Source organism: Pongo abelii, chromosome 2, assembly GCF_028885655.2.
Source record: "Pongo abelii isolate AG06213 chromosome 2, NHGRI_mPonAbe1-v2.0_pri, whole genome shotgun sequence".
In the NCBI taxonomy this organism is placed as follows: Eukaryota; Metazoa; Chordata; class Mammalia; order Primates; family Hominidae; genus Pongo; species Pongo abelii.
Window position 1 is genome coordinate 37001786 of NC_085928.1, and position 24400 is coordinate 37026185.

General features: G+C 36.7%; 1 protein-coding gene and 1 long non-coding RNA gene across 2 annotated transcripts in view; one reads left to right on the forward strand and one right to left on the reverse strand.

The window, feature by feature from the left end:
* The window catches only part of IMPG2 (interphotoreceptor matrix proteoglycan 2), a 98798-nt gene that overhangs the window by 40259 nt on the left and 34139 nt on the right, over positions 1–24400 (forward strand). The window contains exons 5-9 of the mRNA XM_002813343.6: positions 5721–5770; positions 6689–6771; positions 8698–8859; positions 12860–12918; positions 14922–14942. Coding sequence (XP_002813389.4) covers positions 5721–5770; positions 6689–6771; positions 8698–8859; positions 12860–12918; positions 14922–14942 — 375 coding nt within the window. The remainder of the gene's footprint in view (positions 1–5720; positions 5771–6688; positions 6772–8697; positions 8860–12859; positions 12919–14921; positions 14943–24400) is intronic.
* On the reverse strand, positions 15540–24287 carry LOC129058493 (uncharacterized). Its single transcript, XR_008523625.2, has 4 exons — positions 24001–24287; positions 23115–23288; positions 21549–21640; positions 15540–15860 (listed from the first exon to the last, which is right to left on the reverse strand). It is a non-coding gene; the product is annotated as an uncharacterized LOC129058493 (long non-coding RNA).

Genomic DNA, 24400 nt, shown 5'->3' on the forward strand with positions numbered 1-24400 from the left:
GAATTTTGAAAATTTAAAAATTCGTATTCTGCCTGAAACTAGGGCAGATGAGGTTGAAGTGGGGTGGAGACTGCCGACTGTGGGAGATACTGAAGGGGGTGACATGGGGCTAGCTCACACTGGAAGTGATACCATAGGAGTGGCCTAAGAATTTACTCAGCCTATCTTTCTCCAATTGAGTATTACAGTTATCCATTAAAACCCTTATTTGCCCACGATTTCCATGGACCACAAAGCCAAATATATATTTTTTTCAGCAAATATTTTATTCTCTTTGGGATGACATGTGTCACTACTCCATTAACTTCTGTTTCCACTATTCAAATTTATTTTTATAAATTTTTTGAGATTATTTTTGTATTATCTGTGTAAAGAGCTTCTTGTATTAGTTTTCTACTGCTGCTTTAACTAATTAGTCTGATCTTGGCAGCTTAAAACAACATAGATTATCTTATAGTTCTGTAGTTCAAAAGCCTCCTTTGGGTCTCAAAGTATCAGCAGGGCTGTGTTCCTTTTTAGAAGCTGTAGGGGAGATTCTGTTTTCTTGCCTTTTCTAGCTTCTACAGACCACCCACATTTCTTGGCTCATGGCCCACTTCCATCTTCAAAGCCAGCAATGGCCAGTGGAGTCTCTCTCACATTCCATCACTCTGACTTTCTTCTGTCTCCCTTTTCCACATGAAAGGGTCCCTGTGATTACATGGAGCCTACTGGATAACCCAGCATACTCTGCCTATTTTAAGATCTGCCGATTAGCAAGCTTAATTCTACTTGCAACCTTAATTCCCCTCTCTGGGGATTAAGATATGGCCGCCTTTGGGAGGCTAGTATTCTGCCAATCACAATTCTCTGTAATTTAAATTGCAGACCTCTATGCAAACTCTAATACATCTGCTAATGTATGTCTTGCACCAAATACTCTGCTATATCCTATTTTAAACATCTCCTGCTATCAGTTGCCAACTCTTAAAAAGAACATTTTCTGCCTGTATTCAGGACCTTACATTCTGTCTTTCCTCTCAGAAACCTCTGCCTGTCATTGTTTCTCTCTTTCTCCTGAGTCTCCAACTTCCTTCTTTACTCTTTCCCATTAGTATTTAAACATGCTGAAGTCCCTCTCATGTTACCTATTTTTAAAACAGCCCGCATTTGTCTCCATTATAGCCAGACATCTTGAAAGAATGTCCACTTAGCTCCAAGCACTCCTTAAACTCCTGCCATCTGGTTTTACGGTTACATCCTCAGTAACGAGTGCAAGGCTTATCCTAGGATATGTGCTTACTAAATATTTGTTAAATTAATAACAGAATTTCTACCTAATCACCCAAGTCTATTATCAGGTCTCTGGTGATATTCTCAGTGTAAGGACTGCTCTTTGGGATTGTGTGTGTCTCAATTTACATTTGTAGTTGAGAATTGTAGTTGAGAATACCCATCATGGATCACTATATACATATATAATTTTTTTTTTTTGCAACAGTCTCGCTCTGTCACCCAGGCTGGAGTGCAGTGGCCCGATCTCAGCCCACTGCAACCTCCACCTCCCAGGTTCAAGCGATTCTCCTGTCTCAGCCTCCCGAGTAGCTGGGATTACAGGCGTGTGCCACCATGCCCAGCTAATTTTTGTGTGTTTTTTAGTGGAGATGGGGTTTCGCCATGTTGGCCAGGCTGGTTTCGAACTCCTGACCTCAGGTGATCTGCCCACCTCGGCCTCCCAAAGTGCTGTGATTACAGGCGTGAGCCACTGCGCCTGGCCTGTATGTATATATTTTCAGCAAATGTTTTATTCTGCTTGGGATGACGTATGTCACTGTCCCATTAACCCCTGTTTTATATTTGTTTAGCATTTCATACTTTTTCTGATGCTTCTGCATATAATATTTTATTTAATTTTTGTCAAAACCTTCTTGAAATAGGCAGACATGGAGGTGTTCTTGTTTTAAAGGTTAAGTTCTTGAGGCCCAGAGCAACTAAGGTATTTCCCTAAATCATATACAAAGTTAATGATACATCTAGGACTAGCACTCAGGTTTCTTAACTCTTTTCTTTGAGTTCTTTTGCAGTCACATGTGATTATAGTAACATATTCGAGAGCAAAGCAAAGTATAGAAGATATCAAGGGGAGTAGGAATCTGCATATGAACCTGTGCTTGGCTTGTTTTACAATGTCTTTAAATGTATGTTCTATGTTGCTGTGAGCATCTTTTGACATGATCCCACCTGAATTCCATTGACATGATTAGGTAGTGGTGGTGAAGAATGAATAATGTGCTGGATGAAATGAGGAAAGGAGATAGTAAGGGGTTGTATGTTATTAGTATTAAGCTAAAGATTTTAGCTGAACAGCTTCAACTTTGTGGTTTGACTTAGAAATTTAGTAGTATTTCTCTTTCCAAACTCAATACACCTCTGTGTTCCAGTGCTGTGGTGAGTGACATTTTAAAGGATCTCTGCAGGAGGAATACTTAATGAAAACATGTAAAAGGATTCTTGTTGTTAAGTGTTCTTTACTGTCTCTTGAAAGGAGAGTGGGTGGTTGAGGGATTAAGAGTTGGAGTGTAGGCAAGTGATTTAAATTACTGAGAGTTTCCTACTTATCACTATTAAAATAATGTTATTTTGAATTCAGCAAGGTGAAATCTAGTTCAACTGAAGTAATCAAACTTCTCCATTCTGAGTGCTTGCTTAGTTAGAGAATTAGCTTAAATTTGATTTGATGTCGGAGACAATTTAACTCACCCCAGGTGAAGTCCGGTTTCTCTGCTACCTCATCCCAACATCCTATTCTAGTTGCTGTGTTGTGCTTTCATACCTTTGCCTCATTGTGATCCTTATATCTGGTTGCTCTCCATAGAGCAACTCTAACCAGGTTCCCCTTCCTCTTTCTGGGACCTCACACACTGACTTTTAGGTCATTTAGTTTTTATAGGCCAATATCATGAAGGCTAAGTGAAACCCTTCTAAAGAGTAGGCATCACATAAGGGCCATATTGTGAAGCAGTGATTTGAGGTGAGTAGGAATGAGGTTTCTGGCATCCAGTGGGCCTATTTTACATCACAGCTCCTCCATTGGCTTAGCTGTGTGACCCTGAGCAAATTCTTAACCTCTTCTAGCATTAGTTTCCTCATCAGTCTAAATGGGATCATAGGATCTCCTTCTTAAGGTGGTTGCCAGAAATAAGTTAGTTAACCTAAATAAAGTACTTAGCAGTGTATGACACATGATGAGGGCTCAGTAAATTTAGTTGTAATTATTCTTGCTGTTATTATTGAAAGAGAACTGGATACAGTTAGGAATTTTTGTGTGAGCCTGGGAAAGTTGCTTTACCTGTTGGGACCTTATTTCTTTCATCTATGAAATGAAGGTACTGAGAAGGAGTACTGTCATGTGGACAATTGATGGACCCTATTCAGGCCTGATTATGTTAATGTTTCTTCTGAATGCATCTGAATCCCAGTTTTTTCAGCTCCATCTTCTGTAACCCAAGAAGCCTCTTAATTCTTCCTCATCACTCATGCTGTCCTCTGCTCATCAAAACAACTTGTCCAGATATCATATCCCTTTAGGTTCTTTTAGATTAGTAAGCAATTTTATGCAAATGTGCTCTAAATAAACAATACTGATGAGTTTTGTGTAATAGTTTAACATCTTACTTTTTTAGATAGAATTTTTAAAACCTGAAGGATCTTTACGGTGAAGTTTTTTTTTTTTTTTTTTTTTAACTTATGTTTCTCAAATTTTCTACCAAAGCCTGGGCATTTAGAAAACATGTCCCTAATTGACCCTCCCATACCAGCTCCAATCATAAAATGTCTTTAAATTATCATATTGTATCTTCATATTCATTTAAACTTTATATTCTATTCCATAATATAGCTATGTTTGTTATAATATTAAAACGTTTTAAATTATACATCAGTTCTTATTTAACTCCTAACCTGTTTAAGCTTCTAGAAAAAATGATGCCTCAAAATGTGTGCCATATTTATCTTGAGGCTTTGAGTACCTCTGTAATCTAATTTAGAGCAGTAGGGTGATCTAAAGGTGTGTGGCTCTGAAGATGTGACTTACTGGGCACATCACAGACCTGGGCACATCTATGAGGGAGATATTTTTGACTGTTGATCAAATTACTTTGGGAAGTTGACTTGGTAGCATTGAAGAGAGTTTTTATTTATTTATTTATTTATTTATTTAGAGACAGAGTCTTCCTCTGTCACCCAGGCTGGAGTGCAGTGGCACAATCTTGGCTCACTGCAACCTCTGCCTCCTGGGTTCAAGTGATTCTCATACCTCAGGCTCCTGAGTAGCTGGGATTACAGGCATGTGTCACCACGCCTGGCTAATTTTTGTATTTTTAGTAGAGACGGGGTTTCACCATGTTGGCCAGGCTGGTCTCGAACTGCTGGCCTCAAGTGATCGACCCGCCTGGACCTCCCAAAGTGCTGGGATTACAGGCATGAGCCACCGCGCCCGACTTGAAGAGAGTTTTTAATTGCTATGAGTTGAAAACAGACAATCACCACTGATCCAATATCTTTGGAAAAGGTTAAGGGAATAGCCCTTTTCCTCTTAGGACATGTGTACTAACTTGAAAATTCTAAAATGTTCCCAGATTACTGTAATTTAACTTTTATAGCTTTGGGATATGTGAAATATGGACTTGTGGAAACCTATTTTCTTTCTTTTAGGAGAAGAGGCTTTCTTAGATTATCTTCTGATCTCTTCTTATCTTTGCTTGCAATTGCAGAGTGGCATGGTAAAACAACAACTAGGAGACCTGATACCTGTTAGCAATGGGGCCTACAGCAAATAATTTCTCTAAGCTTGACTTTCTTTATATATATAGGTTTTATGATTTCAATGATCTCTCAAATGAGATCAGGTGTGTGGTTTTATGTTCCTTCTAGCAGCCACTACTTTCTTGTCTATACTACTTATCTCATCTGTAATTATTGATTTAGTGTGTATAATTTCTATAAGACTGTAACCTTCATATGCAATGGGTGTTTTGCTCACAATTATATGCCAAGTACCTTCTACATTGCCTGGAACATAGTATTCATTTATCCCCAAAATATATTTTAATGCCTACTAAATGGCAGGTACTGTTTTAGGCACTGGAAAATACAGCAGGAGTATATTAGTCAAGGTCTCCAATCTCATGTAGTTTAGATTCTTAACACATTCCTGTTCAGTAGAACATCTGTGGTGATGGAAATTTTCTTTACCATCTTGTCCAGTATGATGGCCATTAACCACATGCAGCTATTAAGCACTTGAAATGTGGCAGGTGTAAATGAGGAACTGAGTTTTTAACTTGGTTTAATTTTAATTAATTTAAATTGCTACGCGTGTCCGCTGGCTACCATTTTGGGCAATATTGTGCTAGAGGACTAAGGCATTAGAGACAGAGATAAATAAGAAGATAAATAAAATTTCACATAGTGATAAGAACTGAGAAGAGAGAAAACAGGGTGATGAAAAGATAACTAGGGAAGAATTCTAGGTAGGGTGATTCTAGTTGAGTAGGCATCAGTAAATATAAAATAAATGAATTACGAAGTTTTAATTTTAAAAACTTTGCTTTTTGGTACTTTTGCTTGGGAGCCGTTAATTGGTGATCTAGTGTTTTCCTTTTTGGAAAACAACCCCAAAAATCCCGAAATAAACTCTCATGTGTCTGTCATTTTATTAACTGCAAACATATTTTTTCTAGCCCTGAACTATCTTCTCCAGTTCCTGTTGGTGATACTTCAACATTGGGAGGTATACTTTTGTGTCTTTATTCACTTTTCTTTTAAAATTATTTATGGTTTAAGACAGCCTCACAAACAAGAACATTTTTTGCAGCTCACTTTTTAAAAATATCAGATTTCTCTCTTTTAATACGTTTTTCAAGAGTCTCAAGAAAAAGTAATTTTTAAAAATTTATTTTATGGCATTATATTGTGAGTACCTAAAAATCCTTAATCGTTAAGTATATAATACAAGTCAGAACACCACTTAAAACAAATGTATGAGCTAATGGATTATTTTAAGGCAAACACTCTGTAGCCACCACTAATGTCAAAACGTGGAACCATTCTAACGCCACCATTTGTCATTTGTCCTGTGAGAGTTTCCCAGAGTAAGGATTTTCTTATTGCGTTCTGTGGTATAGTTTAACATGTTCCTTTGCCCAGTATATTTCTTGTAAATTGGTAATTCATTTCTTTATTTTTAATTAAAAAACCCCACAAACTTCTCTGTGTTAGAAATTTCAAACATCTACAAAAATAGAATAACATGATAAGGTCCAGTTTTAACACTTGTCAATTCACAACCAATTTCCAACCTTTACCCACTTCTCCTCTCTAGTAGAGGAGTTACTTCTTTTAGTATGTGTCCCCTTTACTAGACAGCTCCTTAAGTATAGGAATGTTGTCTTTGTGTTCCTAGTGTCTTGTGCAGAGTCTGGCATGTAGTAGGTGCTCAATATATGCTTGTTGAACATACCACAATTATTTCTTGTTCTGAGAAGACTCCATACAAATATGTCTTGAGGTTAGAATGCACTGAATTTCCAGGACAATAAAACAAACTATTTATAGGAATGGTTTTTGAAGTCAGTTCCTTATTTCCTGATAGGAATTCTGACTTAATCAGGGACTGAATTCATGCATATGTTTTTGCTTTTCTTCTTAGACACTACTCTCAGTGTTCCACATCCAGGGGTGGACGCCTATGAAGGTGCCTCAGAGAGCAGCTTGGAAAGGCCAGAGGAGAGTGTGAGTGATGCTCTGTTTTGTTACTTAGTTTCTAACATGGAACATAGAGATTAAGAGAGAGTTTATCTCCCGTTGCTGGACTACACAGGACTTCACATAGTATCCTGTTAGAAAAATGACATGGATTCTAAAACCAGTACATTAAAAACAATTTTGAGATTCCTTGGAGAACTGAGTAAATCTGCTCTTATTGGTGAGTTTTTGGTGAGAGAGGGCTTCGAATTATAAATGAAATGGACTGTCATTGAGGTAAGTCCACTGCCTCTTGTGGCCTCTGTGACATGATTTACTATGGTGGTTTTGCCTATGTTCTTCTAACCCTTAATAGGCCAGATCTTAGCCTTCTTTAGTGGGTAAGAATATACATTTTATGTAGTTTAAAAGTCAAAAATTACCATGCATTGTGAATGTACCGTTATTAATAGAAACCTGTCCACTAAACAACACTAAATCCTATAGCTGAGTCTTTATCACAAAAGATATATACAGATTAACAAAAAAATTAGACATTGCCCAGGAATATAGAAACATTTTGTTAGATATTTAAATTCTGCATTTAAAAAATTAGGGGGTTCACAAATCCTGTTTTTTTTTTTTTTAATATAGAGCAAACTCTGACAAAACATATCCACTAGGAAGATGCAATTTAGTTATCTTGCACCTTCACTTCCCAACGTGAACATTTTAACTTACATGAAATCAGGTTAAGTCGCTCCACTCTGCCTCATTACCCTCCCTGTCACTGAACAAGGCTGGTGGTAATCCCTAGAGTGGTTACCTGAATCAATACTTTTATCTTAAGTACAACCATGTTCCAAGTAGATGGTGCTAGCAAATATTGGCATTTGATAAATATTTGTGAATGAATGAATAAAAAGTGATACTGCGGCTCTGAACTTGAGGCAGAATAGTTATGATTTAGATCTGGAGACATTTATAGAATGAGATAGAATTCAGTTTAATAGAAATTAAGGAATTGTATGCAATCAATTGGAATGTTAATATCCAAAACAGAGGATTTAAGCCAATTTATAGAACCAGTAGGAAAACAAAACAATATAGAGATACCTAACAAAAATTGGATTGCTGTAGCTCTGGTTCAAAATGAAGCCCAAGGTAGTTTTATTGTGCAGCTATTTTCCTATTGCATTTTCCCATCTACTTTTCTAGAAATTATACACCGTATTTCGGTTCTGTTGGGATTTATCCTATAAATTATAATGTGTATTTAACTTAACAAATTTTAAGTTTTTCAACATCTTTATTCTTATCCTGAGCAACGTAGGAACATTGGAACATTGTAATTCAAATGATCATTTTGCTGACCTGTATGCTGCTTTTCAGTATTTTTGTTCTTTCTCTTTTTTTATTCTACTAATTAGACTGTATTACATTCTACATATACAGCTAAAATTTGTTTAAGATTTACCCAGATGTTTACTATTTTATTAATTTAATTTTATTTATTTATTAATTTTTTGAAATGGAGTCTTGCTCTTCACCCAGGCTGGAGTGCAGTGGATCTCGGCTCACTAAAACCTCCGCCTCCCAGGTTCAAGTGATTCTCCTGCCTCAGCCTCCTGAGTAGCTGGGATTACAGGCGCATACTACCATGCTCAGCCAATTTTTGTATTTTTAGTAGAGATGGGGTTTCAGTTGGCCAGGCTGGTCTTGAACTCCTGACCTCAAGTGATCTGCCCACCTCGGCCTCCCAAAGTGCTGAGATTACAGGTGTGAGCCACTGCTCCTGGCTATTAGCCTATGTCTTAAAGTCTACCCAATTTGTTCCAAAGTCAAATACAAAATAATAAGGTTATCTTCAGAAGCTGCCTTTAGCACAGTTCTGACACACTGAAACAATCAATAAATGTTTGTTGATCGAATGAATAAGCCTTGACATTTATTGTTCTTTCTCTAAAAATGCAGATTAGCAATGAAATTGAGAATGTGATAGAAGAAGCCACAAAACCAGCAGCTGAACAGATTGCAGAATTCAGTATCCACCTTTTGGGGAAGCAGTACAGGGAAGAACTACAGGATTCCTCCAGTTTTCACCACCAGCACCTTGAAGAAGAATTTATTTCAGAAGTGGGTGATTAAAAAAAAACAAACAAGACAGTATGCTTGCTATGTTAGTTTCCCATATCACAACACTGTTTAAAGATGGGTTTAGGTTTCAAGTTGTTTGTCTACTTGGTTCCTGGAGTGGTTACTTAGCCATTTCTTCAGAAAACTCTGTGAAAAGTCACAGGACAGATGAATTCTTTCACAGAAAGAAAAATCTTGCCATCTGCTAAAAAACAAATGCAATTTCGAACTTTTGCTGCACAGCCAAGGAAGAATGTGTTCTGTGGCATGGTTTTGACTTGAAAATATTTGGAGAAATAAGCTTCTCTAAGAAACTACACACGCTGTATTGTTTTTCTTAAGGGAACATTACATTTAATGTCTTTTAATTGCATCTTTAGTATTTTTAATTGAAAATGTTTGAATAGTTAACACATAGGTAATAACTGGTACAAAATTTAGAAGCATAAAAGGGCATCCAGTGAAAAATAAATGTTTCTCCTATCCTTGGTTGGAGGTATTTTTAAAAAGGGATTTCTTTAAAGAATTGTGGATTAGACCATCCCATAACTTCACTTTCTGGGAAAATTCTATATAGGACTTAAACTCGAGACTTTTTCAGTCAAAAATGACCCATAGTCCCCGTCTAGTTTGCCTTTGCTTTTGTGCAGTAAGACATTGAATGCTTATCTACCCCTATCTGTCAGATGACAGGGCACATCATTCCTTAGTTTATTTTTTCCCGTTCCTTCTTGATGGGGTTCTCTTTAGCCAAGTTTATCAATTCCATTACCTTAGATTAATTTTCTTCCCCAGATACTGTGTCCAGATGAGAAATAAAAATGTGCATCTCTCAGCCAAAGCATTATTGTAGCCATCAGACATGGGAAGGGGAGGCCAGACAATTCATTTTCCTAGTGGTGTGGCCAAGTTGCAAGGCTGTATGGTATGTGGAAGAAATGTCAGCCAGGCCAGTGGCCACCTGGCATCAAAGAGTGTCTTTGGTTGACTGGTTTTCTCTGTCCTTTGATTAAGGAACTTTTAATACAGCTTAGTGTTTAGGTAAACAATTGCATGGAATGACTGCAGATTTAGAGAAGTCCAATAAACACTCTGAAAAATATCTTCATCAAGGACTTGATGAGGTAGGTAGCTGTTGAGGTGATTAGAGGGTGTTGAAGGTTCTGGGCCTACCATGGAACACCTCTTTCTCTGGCCTATCTCTGTACTCCCTGTCCCCTTACCTGGAATGAAATGTCTACCAATAGTCACTTTGCATGAAACAGCAGAGGCAGGGGATCATGTCTCAAACTGAAGGGGATCTTCCAGCTCCCTCCCTTTAGGACACCATCACACGGATTTTTCCCTCAGCTTCTCTGGGTATTACTGGAAGACACACAGGGAGAAAGAAAGCCTGCTTGGAGGGGATGAGGTTTAGGAGCTATTAGTCTTTGTGTGTGTGTGTGTGTGTGTATGTGTATGTGTGTGTGTGTAAAAGGATAAGAAGTGGGGGCATGATAGGCTTGGGATAACACGAAGTACAGCATCAGAGAGGGGAAGGTCAGTGTGATGGGCCTGGGATTGTTGGTGCCTGAGGGCAGTGCCAGTGTCAGTGTGATCCTCACATAGTGCCTTGTGCTCCACAGGCGACTTTCTATTTGTTTGCTCACAGCCGTCATGTAGACAAGCATCTCTATTTTACAGATGAGGCTCAGGAGGCCAAATAACTTGTTCATTGTCATTCAGTCTCTCTAGGAACAGAAATGAAAATCAGGTCTCCTACTGCCTTTCAAAGTACTCCTTCTTCTACAGAGTCCCCTTCCTTTTAATTCAAGGGAGAAGTTATAGTGAACCTTAGTTTTCCCAGTCTTGGTCCCAATTCTAAAGCACATTTATCATGAGGCAGGGGCAATGTAATTCAATGGGAAGAATATGGGCTTCGGTGTTAGAGATATCTGGGATTGAATACATTCTGATTCAGTCACTTACCAAATGTGTGACCTTGGCCAAGTTAGTTAATATCCTATAATCTCCATTTTCTCATCCATAAAACAGGAATAATATATTATCTCTCGGGATTGTCATAGAGATTTGAAGTAAAGCAAAGCACCAGACATATTGCAGTCCTCAATACATTTTACTATTAATATCAATGTTGAAGTCAAATGACTTCACGCAACTGGATACCTATACATGTTTAGACTCCAGAGATTGCAAAGCCTACGCTAAGATGGGTTTAGTAGTAATGATAACATAGAGTTGTACAGCATTTTTCAGTTAATGGAGTGATTTTAGGCACATTTCTTTTAATATTAAAATCAATATGGTAGGTAGGCAGGGAAGTATTAGTTCTGAAAAAAGAAGGCCTGTGCGTGGACACTCTGCCAGCAGAAACAGCTGAGACTAACCCTCAGCCTTCTGATTTCTAGGCCTGTGTCTTCTACCCCTCCCCACCACCCTACAAGAATTATAACAGTTTTTTATTTCCTTTCAGAGAGTAAAACAGGGCACATTACTGTAGCCAAAGAGTTTCATTCTTTGGCTTTGGATCTTTATTCTTAAGGCATAAAGATCTTCAGTGAACCAAGATTTTTTAAAAATCCCAGTCTCCTCATATGAGGACTTGGTTAAAAGCAGATGCCCAGAGATGTTGCCAAGGTCCATTAATTTATTTCTTTGTTCTGATGTTGGCCCCATCATGACCCATTTGGTGAGGCTGTCACCTTCTGAAATGTTACAGATTAAATGTTTATTTTTGTTAAAATATGCATTTGTGCCTAACCTGATTATTATTATTTTTTTTTAGATGGAGTATGTCGCCCAGGCTGGAGTGCACTGGCGCAATCTCGGCTCACTGCAACCTCCGCCTCCCGGGTTCACGCCATTCTCCTGCCTCAGCCTCCCACGTAGCTGGGACTACAGGCACCCACCACCACGCCCGGCTAATTTTTTGTATTTTAGTAGAGACGGGGTTTCACCATGTTAGCCAGGATGGTCTCCATCTCCTGACCTCGTGATCCACCCACCTCAACCTGATTATTTTTACATCTTTAGTCCAATCTGGCATACTATTTTCCACCTCCAGTCACTAAGCTCATTTGGAGTTACATGGCTAGATTTTAAAGACTCAGTAATAAAACTGGCTCCTGCAAATGTGATGCTCATGAATTGGTCTTTTGACCAGCGGAGCTACCTGACCACAAGGCCTCTTGTCTGGGTGTTGAGTGTGTTTGTGGTTCTCTTTCGTTGGAGGAGCAGGAAACAGATGCCAGCAGCCACTTTCACACTTACAGAAAACAAACACTAGACTGTTTTTCAGTGTGTGTGCTGTGGCCAGATTTCAAATCGAAACAATAACATTTTAAAATGCTATTACAGGCCTGTAATCCTAACACTTTGGGAGGCTGAGGCAGGTGCATCACCTGAGGTCAGGAATTCGAGACCAGCTTGGCCAACATGATGAAACCCTGTCTCTAGTAAAAATACAAAATTAGCCGGGCATGGTGGCACACACCTGTAATTCCTAATTCCAGCTGCTCAGAAGGCTGAGGCAGGACAATTGCTTGAACCTGGAAGGTGAAGTTTGCAGTGAGCTAAGATCGCACCACTACACTCCAGCCTGGGCGGCAGAGTGAAACTCCATCTCAAAAAAAAAAAAAAAAAAATAGAATAAAATAAAATAAAATGCTATTACAGCTTCTTTTGAAACAATTTTTTTTTCACATTTCATCACATAAGGGAAAAACAGTGCTTTGCCAACAAGGAGTATGCTTTTTATAATTTGGAAAAAATTAATATTAAAGCACATTAAAACCTTAAAAGACAAAATGAAAAAGAAAAATGTGGCAGTGTTTAGGTAAAATTTTTTCTTTCACTTTCTGACCTGGGTATGCCTAGGTAAGTGTATAAGCTTCTAATAGTTGTGAACAGTGCAGTTTTTATTCTACTCTTAAAAGCATTATTTTCTATATATTTTTCCATATTTTTACATAGTTATCATTTTTATTTGTACTTTTAACAGGTTGAAAATGCATTTACTGGGTTACCAGGCTACAAGGAAATTCGTGTACTTGAATTTAGGTAAATAGACTTATCTAAATATGCACATTTTCAGTAGCATTCTTTATTCTGAATGGAATGTCCATTATATTTATCATACATATTCTAGCAATAAATGATTTGAATGCTGTAACTCAATGCTATTTCTGGTAAATTAGTATTCTTGATGCCAGTTTTTCAGGTGAGAAAATTGAGTTAGAAAAAGACCAAATAATAACTCAAAGAGATATATTAGGTCTAAAATTGGCTTGGTTAAGAATTCAGGAATTCATGTCCGCAGCTTGCTGCTGACAAGTTATGTAGGTCTTATTTGGCACTGGTAGGAGCCTGAAGGTAGACGAGATGTGGCCCCAGTGTTTTCCTAAAGCTTGTCAGTGTGGTGATTTTGACATCTTGGTATGAGGCCACTCTGGAAGGGATGCATTAGTCCTTGTTTTAAACATAACAGTTCTGAGTAAAACAGACACCTCTTTTAAAGACATTTATTCCCTGCTTAAGACTCACGGTATAACACTTGTGAACATTTACTGAGTGAATACTTTACTGAGTGAATACTTTGTATTGGGTATGCCACATTGCTGAGCTCACTTAATCTTCAGCCCTCTCAGGATAGATATTATTAATACTCATTTTTAAGAGGAGGAAACAGGTTTAAAGGGATGAAGTATTAGCCCAAAGTCAAGAGTTTGTAAACTGGGGTGGAGGAGGAGTTTTGAAACAGAGCAGCTGACTTTATAGCTTTTCTTGCTCTGAACCTTCATGCTAGACTCAATGCCATGATTTAGGTGATGCTCTAGCCCAAGTTTAGATGTTATCCATCTCAACTTTGGCTTGTTCTTGACAAAACTTCTGAGTTTACCAGAAATAACAGCAAGCACTTATATAGCATTTACAGTGTGCCAGGCTTTATGTATATATGTATATTTACACACACACACTATTTAATTCCAACATCAATGCTATGAGATAGTTACTATGCTCATATTTTCCAATAAGGAAACCAGAGCACAGGGAATTTAAATAATTTTCCCAGTGTTTAGCTAGTTAGTGATGCAGGCTTAGTGGAAAGAGGCCAAATACTTGAAGTTGTCCTACTTACCTAGTCTTATATCATGACCAGTCGCCCCCATTCAACTTTAGCAGTTTTCAGACAGGATGCTGCCTCCAGTTGTGTGCTCAGATGAGAACCTGAGAATGTGAGGCCTTTGAAGACCTCCCTTATTTGGCAGCACATGAAGGGCAACACAGTCTTTGGAGCCAACTTGCCTGGCTTCAGATCCTGCCGTTGCACTTTTGGCTGGATGCTTTTGGGTGTATTTCCAGGATTTAACTTCTCATTTGTATAAAAAAGACAATTTACCTTAATCCTGCTTTATTAAAAAAATGCTTTTGAAATACCATCAGCAACTTATTTATCTTCTTTGTTCTGTGGTTTCTATACCTATATTATGAGGATACTAATAAATCTTAATGAAGAGTAAATCAATTTTTGTAAAATGCTTAGCACAGTTCCTGGCACATGGCAAGTTCTATTTAAGCATCTGCTACATAAAATAATAAATATTAAAGGTTGTGCAGTATCCTGTGGATTAGTCAGTCCTGACATTTACCTATACCCTTACTACTTTACAGTGTACCATCTGATTTTAATACTGCATAACATATTGTATCCCAAAAAAGAAGGTTCCCAATTTTGTTAGAGCCAACAACTAGAGTCCTCTGCTGATTTACTGAAAAAAGTTTCTTTATGAAGAAATAACCATATGTGAATTATTTTAAAGTATTTTTAAAATTTAGAAGAAAGTAAAGACCATGGCTTTAAAATAAAATGCTTTTTTCACCTTTGCTCACTTCCTTCAATCTACAGGAATTTGTCAGTATCTGATACTATGCAAGCATTTTTATTTAAGGAAGCATTTCAAAGAAATTCAGAGAAAATACATAAAGAACTTGCACTTTGATGAATGATGTGACAATAATAACTGTCTCAAACTCTGTTTAATATTTTCAATTTTTGTTTTCAGGTCCCCCAAGGAAAATGACAGGTACTTTTTGGCACTTTCTCTAATGTCCATTGAATTGGGAGATAGTTTAGTAAATATGGCAGGCCGTAGGTCCAGGGGAGCATAACTCAAATCTTATATCACTTCCAATATCACTGTCTGACTTTTTCAGATCAGGGTTTGTCAAACTTTTCTATTAAGAGTCAGGTAGCCAATAATTTAAGCTTTGTAGGCCATATAGTCTCTGTTGCAACTACTCAATTCTGCCACTATCAGGTAAAAGTAGACATAGACAATATATTGTAAACTAATGAGCTTTGCTGTGTTTCACTTTATGGACATTGAATTTTATATAATTTTCACATGTCACAAAATATTGTTCTTTTTTTGATTTTTTTCAACTATTAAAAAATGTAAAATTCAGTAACTCTTGGGTAGTATGCTGGATTTAGCTCACAGGCTGTTTAATTTTATGTTCTTGGCTTATTTCACTTAACATAATGTCCTCCAGTCCATGCGTGTTGCTGTGAATCACAGGATTTCCTTCTTTTTATGGCTGAATAGTATTCCATTGTGTATGTGTAACTGAGTGGAGGCTTGGCTGCTCACTGCTTGCAAAGCCAGTAACAAGGACAATGTGCAGTGAAAGGAAAGTGACTTTATTTCCAGAGCTAGCAGTGGGGGAAGCGGCCAGCTTAACCTCCAGAAATGATTCAAACTTCAGGCTGGGAAGAGGGGATTAAAAAGGGAAACTTGGAATGGGAGGCATGCAGGAGGGGTGCTGGGTACAAGGTCTGCATGTCTTGTTCCAGTGGTTGTCTCAAGCCATGGTCCACAGGAGCACAGCTGGCATCATCTCAACAATGGCTGGGTTGTTGACTAACTGTCTTGAGATAATCTCTGGAATTTTGCAACTGGGTCTCCATGCTTGGTCTGTCTCAAGATTAGCCCCTGGAACTTCTAAATAAGCATATAATTAGATATAAGCATGCAGTTTAATAAATGTGCATGGGGTAAAGGAGTACATGGTGGGAGATGGTAGGAGGGAATTAAGTTTCAAAGTATGTTTCAGGGCTATATTTTAAAACTAAGGGGGAAAAGGCTCCTACAGTTTGTTTCAAGGTTGCAACTTGAGACTGGGAAGAAAGGAGAAAGGAAAAAATGTTTTAAAATGCATTTGGAAGTTAAACTACTAGGTTGCATATGTATACCACATTTTCTTCATTCATTCATCTGTTGTTGGACACCCAGCTTGACCCCATATCTTGGCTGTTGTGAGTAGTGCTGAAATAAATAAACATGGGTGTGTGGATATCTCTTTGATATACTAATTTCCTTTCCTTTGGATAAATGCCCAGTAGTGGGATTGCTAGATCATATGGTAGTTCCATTTGTAGTTTTCTGAGGAACCTTCATATTGTTTTCAATAGTGGCTATACAAGTTTACATTCCCATCAGAAGTATGTAAGAGTCCCCTTTTCTCTGGATCCTCACTAGCATTTGCTATTTTTTGTCTTTTTGATAATAGCTATCCTAACTGGCATGAGATGATACTTCATTTTGGTTTTGATTTGCATATCCCTGTTGATGAAAATGTTGAGCATTTTAAAATATATTTTTTGGCCATTTCTATGTTTTCTTTTGAGAAATGTTTATTCAGATCATTTGCACATTTTTAAATTGGATTGTTTGTTATTTTGCTGTGGAGATATTTGAGTTTCTTCTATATTCTGGATATTGAGCCCATGTCAGATAAATAGTTTGCAAATATTTTCTCTCGTACTGCGGGTTACCTTTTCACTCTGTTGATTGTTTCCTTTGCTGTGCAGAAGCTTTTTAGTTTAATATAATTCCATTTGTTTATTTTTGCTTTTGTTGCCTATGCCTCTGAGGTCTTATTCATAAAATCTTTTTCAAGACCAATGTCCTGAAGTGTTTCCCCAATGTTTTCTTCTAGTATTTAATAGTTTTTCAAGTCTGACATTTAGGTCTTTGATCCATTTTGAGTGGATTTTTTTGTATAGAGTGAGAACTGAGGGGTCTAGTTTCATTCTTCTGCATATGGATATCCAGTTTTCCCAGCACCATTCATTGAAGAGAGTGTCCTTCCTGCAGTATATGTTCTTGACACTTTTGCCAAAAATCAATTGCTTGTAGACATGGATTGATTTCTGGATTCTCTATTCTGTTCCATTGATCCGTGTGCCTGTTTTTATTGCTAGTACCAGGCTGTTTTGATGACTACAGCTTTGTACTATATTTGAAGTCTAGTAGTATGATACATATCATCAGCTTTGTTATTTTTTCTCAGGATTGCTTTGGCTATCTGGGGTCTTTTGTGGTTCCATACAAATTTTAAGACTTTTTTTCTATTTCTGTGAAGAATGTCATTGGTATTTTGGTAAGAATTGCTTCAAATCTGTAGATTGCTTCAGGTAGTATGGTCATTGTAACAATTTTAATTCTTCTGATCCAGGAGAATGAGATGTTTTTCCATTTTTTTGTATCCCTTTCAATTTCTTTCATCAGTGTTTTGTAGTTTTTCTTGCAGAGGTCTTTTACCTGCTTGGTTAAATTTATTTTTATGTATTTTATTTTTCTTGTAGCTATTATAAATGGGATTGCCTTTTTTTTCTCAGCTAGATTGTTACTTGTGTATAGGAATGCCACTGGATTTTTGTAAGTTGATTTTGTATCCTGCAACCTTACTAAATTCATTCATCAAATCTAGGAGTTTTTTTTAATGGAGTCTTTGGGTTTTTCTCAGTGTAAGATCACATGATCAGCAAACAGGGATAATTTGACTTCCTCTTTTCCAATTTGTATGCCTTTTATTTATTTCTTTTGCTTGATTGCTCTGGCTAGGACTTCTGGTACTATGTTGAACAGGAGTGGTAAAAGTGGGCATTCTTGCCTTGTTCCAGTTCTTAGAGGAAATGCTTCCAACTTTTCCCCATGCAGTATGATGTTAGCTGTGGCATTTTCATAAGTGGACTTTATTGTATTGAGGTGCTTTTCCTCTACCTAATTTTTTGAGGGTTTTAATCATGAAGGCATGTTGAATTTTATTAAATAGTTTTTCTGCATCATTATGATGATCATATGGTTTTTATACTTCATTCTGCTGATGTGATATATCATCCTTATTGATTTGCATATGTTGAACAATCCTTGCATTCCTGGGATAAATCCTACTTGGTCATGGTGTGTTATCTTTTTGAGGGGCTATTGGATTTGATTTGCTAATATTTTGTTGAGGATTTTTACATCTGTGTTCATCAGGGATTTTGCCCTGTAGTTTTCAATTTTTGTCAGGTATGTGCCTCGTTTTGGAATAATTAAATTTTTCTGCTTTAATTTTTTTGAATAATTTCAGAAGAATTGGTATTCATTCTTCTTTAAAGGTTCAGTAGAATTCAGTGGTGAAGCAATCCAGTCCTGGACTTTTCTTTTTCAGTAGACTTTTTGTTACTGATTTAATCTTGTTACTTGTTGTTGGTTTGCTCAGTTTCTTTTTGGTTCAATTTTGGTAGGTTATATGTGTTCAGGAATTTATTTCCACTAGGTTTTCAAATGTATTGGCATATGGTTATTCATAGTAGTCTCTTTCCATTTCTGTGGTATTTGATGTGATGTCTCCTTTTTCGTTTCTGATTTTATTTATTTGGGTCCTCTCTTTTTTTTTTGAATCTGTAGATTGCTTTGAGTAATGGTAGAATGCTATAGACCATTAGTCTAGCTAATGGTTTATTGATTTTTATCTTTTCAAAAAATCAACTGTTTTGTTAATCTTTTGTATATTTATTTTGGTCTCCGTGTCTTTTATTTCTGCTCTGATCTTTATTATTTCTTTCTTGCTACTAATTTTTTGGTTTGGTTTGTTTTTGCTTTTCTAGTTCTTTGAGATGCATTGTTAAGTTGTTTTTTATTTGAAATCTTTTTAGTTGTTTGATGTAGACATTTATTGCTATAAACTTGCCTCTTACTACTGCTTTTGCTGTGTCCCACAGGTTTTGGTATGTTGTGTTTCTATTTTCATTTGTTACAAGGAATATTTTGTTTTTATTTTAAATTTCTTCACCCATTGATCATTTAGGAGCATATTGTTTAACTTTCCTTTATTTGTATAGTTTTAAATTTGTCTCTTGTTTTGATTTCTAGTATAATTCCGTTGTGGTCAGATAAGATACTTGATATAATTTTGATAAAAAAATTTTTGAGACTTGTTCTGTGTCCTAACATATGGTCAGTCATGGAAAATATTCCATGTGCTGATGAAAACAGTGTGTATTCTGCAGCTGTGCATCTGTTCAGTGAAATGTTCTGTAAATGTCTGTGAGGGCCACTTAGTCTGTGGTGCAGTTTAAATCTGGTGTTCCTTTGTTGATTTTTCCTTCTAGATGATTTGTTCTAGGGAGATAATGGGGTGTTGAAGTCCTCAACTGTTATTGTATTGGGGTCTGTCTCTCCATTTAGATCTAATCATAGTTGCTTTATATGTCTTGGTGCTCCATTTTGGGTGCAGGTATATTTATAATTGTTATGTTTTCTTCCTGAATGGATTCCTTTATTATTATACAGTGTCCTTCTTTGTCTCTTTTTTCAACTTTGGACTTGAAGTCTGTTTTGTCTGAGCATGGTTACTCCCACTTGCTTTTGGTTTCTGTTTGTATGGGATATATGTTTCTATCCCTTCACTCTAGATCTTTATATGTCTTTATAGGTCATGTAAGTTTCTTGTCGGCAGCATATAGTTTGTCTTTTTTTTTTTGGTTATCCTTTCAGCCAGTCTATATATTTTAAGTGGGGAATTTAACCTATTTAATTTCAAGGTTATAATTCACAGTAGAGAACTTCTGTCATTTTGTTGTTTGTTTTCTAGTTGTTTTGTATATTCTTTGTTCCTTATTTCTTCTCTCATTGTTTATTTTTGTGGTTGCTTTGATCCTTTCTTGTAGTGTGGGGATGAGTACCAGGTGTCTCTAGTCAGCCATATTACTGATGTCACCCAGAATTGCTAACCTAGGTACAGTTTTCAAAATTATGCAGCATTGTCAGAAATTAACCAGCTGATAAAATTTATTTGTAACTTTTGGGTGTACTTATATTCTGAGCTGTGTATAAATGAATGTATAGCACAGAAATAGTCTATGAGATATATAACATACTGTTTCTCTCCCTCTCTCTCTCTTTTTAAGCATTTATATGCACATAAAGTTTTTTTATTTGCTCTGTACCTCTTTTAAAATGTACTCATTATTTTAATTTAGTAGTATGCATTTGAAGTGAATCAACAACGTATCCATCTGGTATACCCAATTTATATATTTAGCTTCAGGCTTTTTCAGTATGTATCTTCTTCCTAAAAGAAGCTATAAAAGAAGAGATGTCTGAGTTTCTCCCAAATATCCTTATTTTGGTTGATCTTGATGAAATGTGATAGCACTATTTTTAATTTTTAAGATATATATGCATCAAACAACCAATCAGGGCATCTGAGGGGAGAGAATAAGAAAGGGTAAACTTCACCCCTACATGATTGATGTCTTTGGAAATATGTACTCATTATGTTAATTTAGTAGTACATATTTGAAGTGAATCAACAATATATCCATCTGGTATACCCAATTTATATATTTAGCTTCAGGCTTTTTCAGTATGTATCTTCTTCCTAGAAGAAGCTATAAAAGAAGAGTTTCTCCAAAATATCCTTATTTTGGTTGATCTTGATGAAATGTGATAACACTATTTTTAATTTTTAAAAAAATATATGCATCAAACAGTCAAGGCATCTGAGGAGAGAAAATAAGAAAGGGTAAACTTCACTTCCACATGATTGATGTCTTTGGAAATAGCTGTCAGACACAGAAACTCTCCTCTGTATAGCAGCTGCATGAGTCCAGTTCAAAAGATGAAAGATGATGATCCAGTGGTGGTTAGTTAACTTGGAATTGCTGAGTATGGAGAGTCAGCACAGCTTTCCTCAGTCACATACTATTTTATCTACCAATGTGTATTCTGCTTCTCATGTATTTCCTTGGCCTCTTGGTTTTCTTTTATTCTGTACCTCATCCTGAGATATATTTGTACCCCATTACTATGCCAGAACTCGGTCTGTTCTGAGTCACTGATGTTCTTGGCCTTCAAAATAGATGGTTTTCTGGTATCTCAAGCGCTTATTTGAGTTCCCTTTCCAGAACAAAAACATGGTAACAAATTATAACATCTCTCTGAGGCATTTTATCTTCTTTAATGAACTTATCTGTACTAGACAAGGTAGATTATAATAGAAGTATTATATTTAGATGTCCAGTGGAAACATTGAGAGGCAAATATTTTGCCAATAAAGAGTAACACCAGTAATCTATTCCAGACTGCCTGATTTGCATAGCTTTCTTGATCCAGGAACATTTCTCTTGATCTTTTCCCTATTATATTTAAAAGTCATGCAAGGCATATGGTAGGCTCCCAGTAAATGCTTGACTCTCCTTGTCTGATTTTCTGCATAGCCTAAGAACCAGCTGAAGTGCTAACTGACATAGCCTTTCCTCCTCCTTCTTTTTTTTCTTATAGTTTTTTATCTTAGACTCATGTTTACACTAGAAGTAAGTTTAATAGGTTGTGCAAAAATCCGAAAAAGAAACTCACCTTTATGGAGAGTAGATATGGTCCATCACGCTAAGACTTGGAAGAGCATGCACATCCTCACAGAGCTGGGCTGTGGCCAGGAAACAATGTCTCTAAAATGATTAACCAGAAGATACAAATATATGAAGCTAATATGAATGTTATTTAGGGTTAAAAATTGCTCTGTTATATTTAGAGTCTGAAGATGCTTCAGATTAAGTCAGGCATATCATGTACTGTTGTTTAAGTGGCATAAATTCAATTGTCTTATCTGCCTTCATTAGGGAACAAAATTGACCATTTGTTTCTTCATTATTTTCACAAGTATGTATTGAACTGCTATGGGCCAGGCATTGTGCTAGATGCTGGGGACATAGAGCCAAAAAGTAACTGTGCCTATATAGTTGGTGAGGAGATACAACATGAGCACCAACCATGTCTTCATGTTAAAAAGAAGTTTCCCTGGGAGATGACAGCTAAGCTGAAGTAAAATAGAAATAGCCAGGTGAAGAAGGTATCTGTATGTGTGTGTACATGTGTATGTGGAAGATATAATGGCTGGGAGGTAATAACAGGAATTGGAGAGAGAAGGAAATATATGTGCAAAGATCCAGAACCAGAGCAGGTGCCTATGGTCTGCCAGTCTATCAGAATGACTGAAGGCTCATAAAGAGCAAGGGGGAATATGGTGTGGTGAGTTCTGATCAGTAGGTGACCCTCTTATTGTTTTATTCTATCTTGGAACCATCATTTGATATTTTAGCATATTTTGCTGAATTGATTTCTTTATAAATAACATTGGGAATTACCTATGAATCAACATACTCAGATGTGCAAAATTGAAATACTTTAATTGCTTAGAGGATTGAGGAAAGTTCTACAGAGAAGCAGATGTTCTTACTACTTAGAGCATCAGGGTGTCAAAGTGCTCACTTACTACTTTTAAGAGCCCTGAACCACTGCATTAGAAGAGGTATCCTATTATATCTGGGAGGAAAACAGTATTGAAGTCACTCAGAGTAAGACAGGAACATCAAAGAGGCCTGGCTGTTTCCTTGTATGGCAGGTGGGAGTGTCATGTTTATGGCTTTCCCTGCAGTCCAGGGTGTGTGATCTGTGCCATGTAGGCCAGGCCAGGTCCAGACCAGTGCTCCCAGGAAGAAGTCTCTTGAGACCATTCATGCTTACCAAACCATAAAAGACAATGAATTCTCTAGGATGCCCGTTGATCTATTTAAAAATGAGAAATATATGTGCCAACAGACTAATCAACTATTATAGCATTGACTGGCTCATGCATTCTTTCCTCATAAGAAAATCTGTAGGGAGTTATAATCAAAAGTTTCTTTTACAAGCTTGAAATCAAAAAGAGGAAGTTGGATGATCTCAACAGCCAGTATCATCTAGCCATGATAGCTTATTGTAGCCATCTCCAATCTAGGGATCTATTTCACAAGGAACTCCCAATATACTGGTCAGAAGCTTTCCACTAACTAGTAACATAAATTAGCTGACTAATTTCTTTTTTCCTAGACTCTATGATATCATCCTTATTATGTTGATACTTTCCTTTAGATATGTAAATACCTTGATTGTGCTGCGGTTTTCTTTCTACCTTCAGACAAGTATATATTTCTGTTCATCTAGTAGGTATGGGGTACCTCTCTGTGCTAGGTACCAAGCTGAGCACTGGGGATAGAAACTCAAGGAGAGACTGAGACACCGTCACTGTGAACAAAATCTTTGTACAAAACAACGAGGCTAAAATAAAGAAATAGATGAGAATATATAAGTTCAGAGGAAGAAGCACATTATTTTAAATTTTATTCAATTTTTCATTAATTTATTTTTATGCTTTGTTTTGAGAATAGTTTGCTGCTGTGGAATGTCTGAAAGTGGTGAATTACTTTTACTGCACGTCTGTCTTGAGTGGTTTGTCTCTTGGAAGGTAGTATTCTCCTTTCCTCTGGAGGGATCTTGGTGTGACTTGCTGGGTTCTTACTGCCTATGATGGATGTGCTGCAGAGACTGGCTGGAAGCCAGAGTGATGACTGGTATTGAGCTGTCCTCATAATTACTTTTTTGGGTAATAGTTTAATTGAAGCTACTGAGAGGGTAGCATACTAGTTCAGAATGTACGGGCTGGAGTTGGACAGATCTGTGTTGAAATTATGACTCTGCCACATATTACATCTTAAGAAATCTAAAGGAAGTCTTTTAACTGCTCTAAGGGCTTGTTTCCTCAACAATATTCTGAAGCTAAAATATCTTTCATCAGGTTATTATGAAAATTAAATGAGATAAAGCATGTAAAATACCTATCACATTATCAGCACTTACAAACTGTTAGCTTTTAGTTAGAGAAGTCTGAGTTGGAGTCTGGAAGACTATTTTTATTTGGTTTAAAATTTTATATTCTGATGTTATTTCTCCAAAAGACTAGTTAAGAAAATGTCAACACATCAACTCATACTTATTTATTTTCTGTCTTTCTGTCCTGTGTTCCAAGAAGTCTCCTCTTTTTTGCTTGTGGAAAGGTTGATGGAGAAAAAGCCTAATTCCCAGACAAGTGCTGTTTGTTAGTACTTGTTGAGGTTTTACGTAATTCATTAATGAGGGAGTTAGCTTTAAAAAGAGAGAGAGAGAGAGCTTGTTTCTAGAGTATCTGAAAAAGAGAAATTCATATAGTTAATTGGGAACAGATTACTAAGTTACATACAAAATTGGTTAATGCCCTGGAGGGTGGTAAAAATATAACTTTAGAGATATTTTTCCTACCAGGCCAAGAAAAAAATTACTTCATAATAGTTTTTTACAATTTAGTCTTAAACTTTATAGAACTGTAATTTGTCTAGGTTATCAAACAAAAGTAT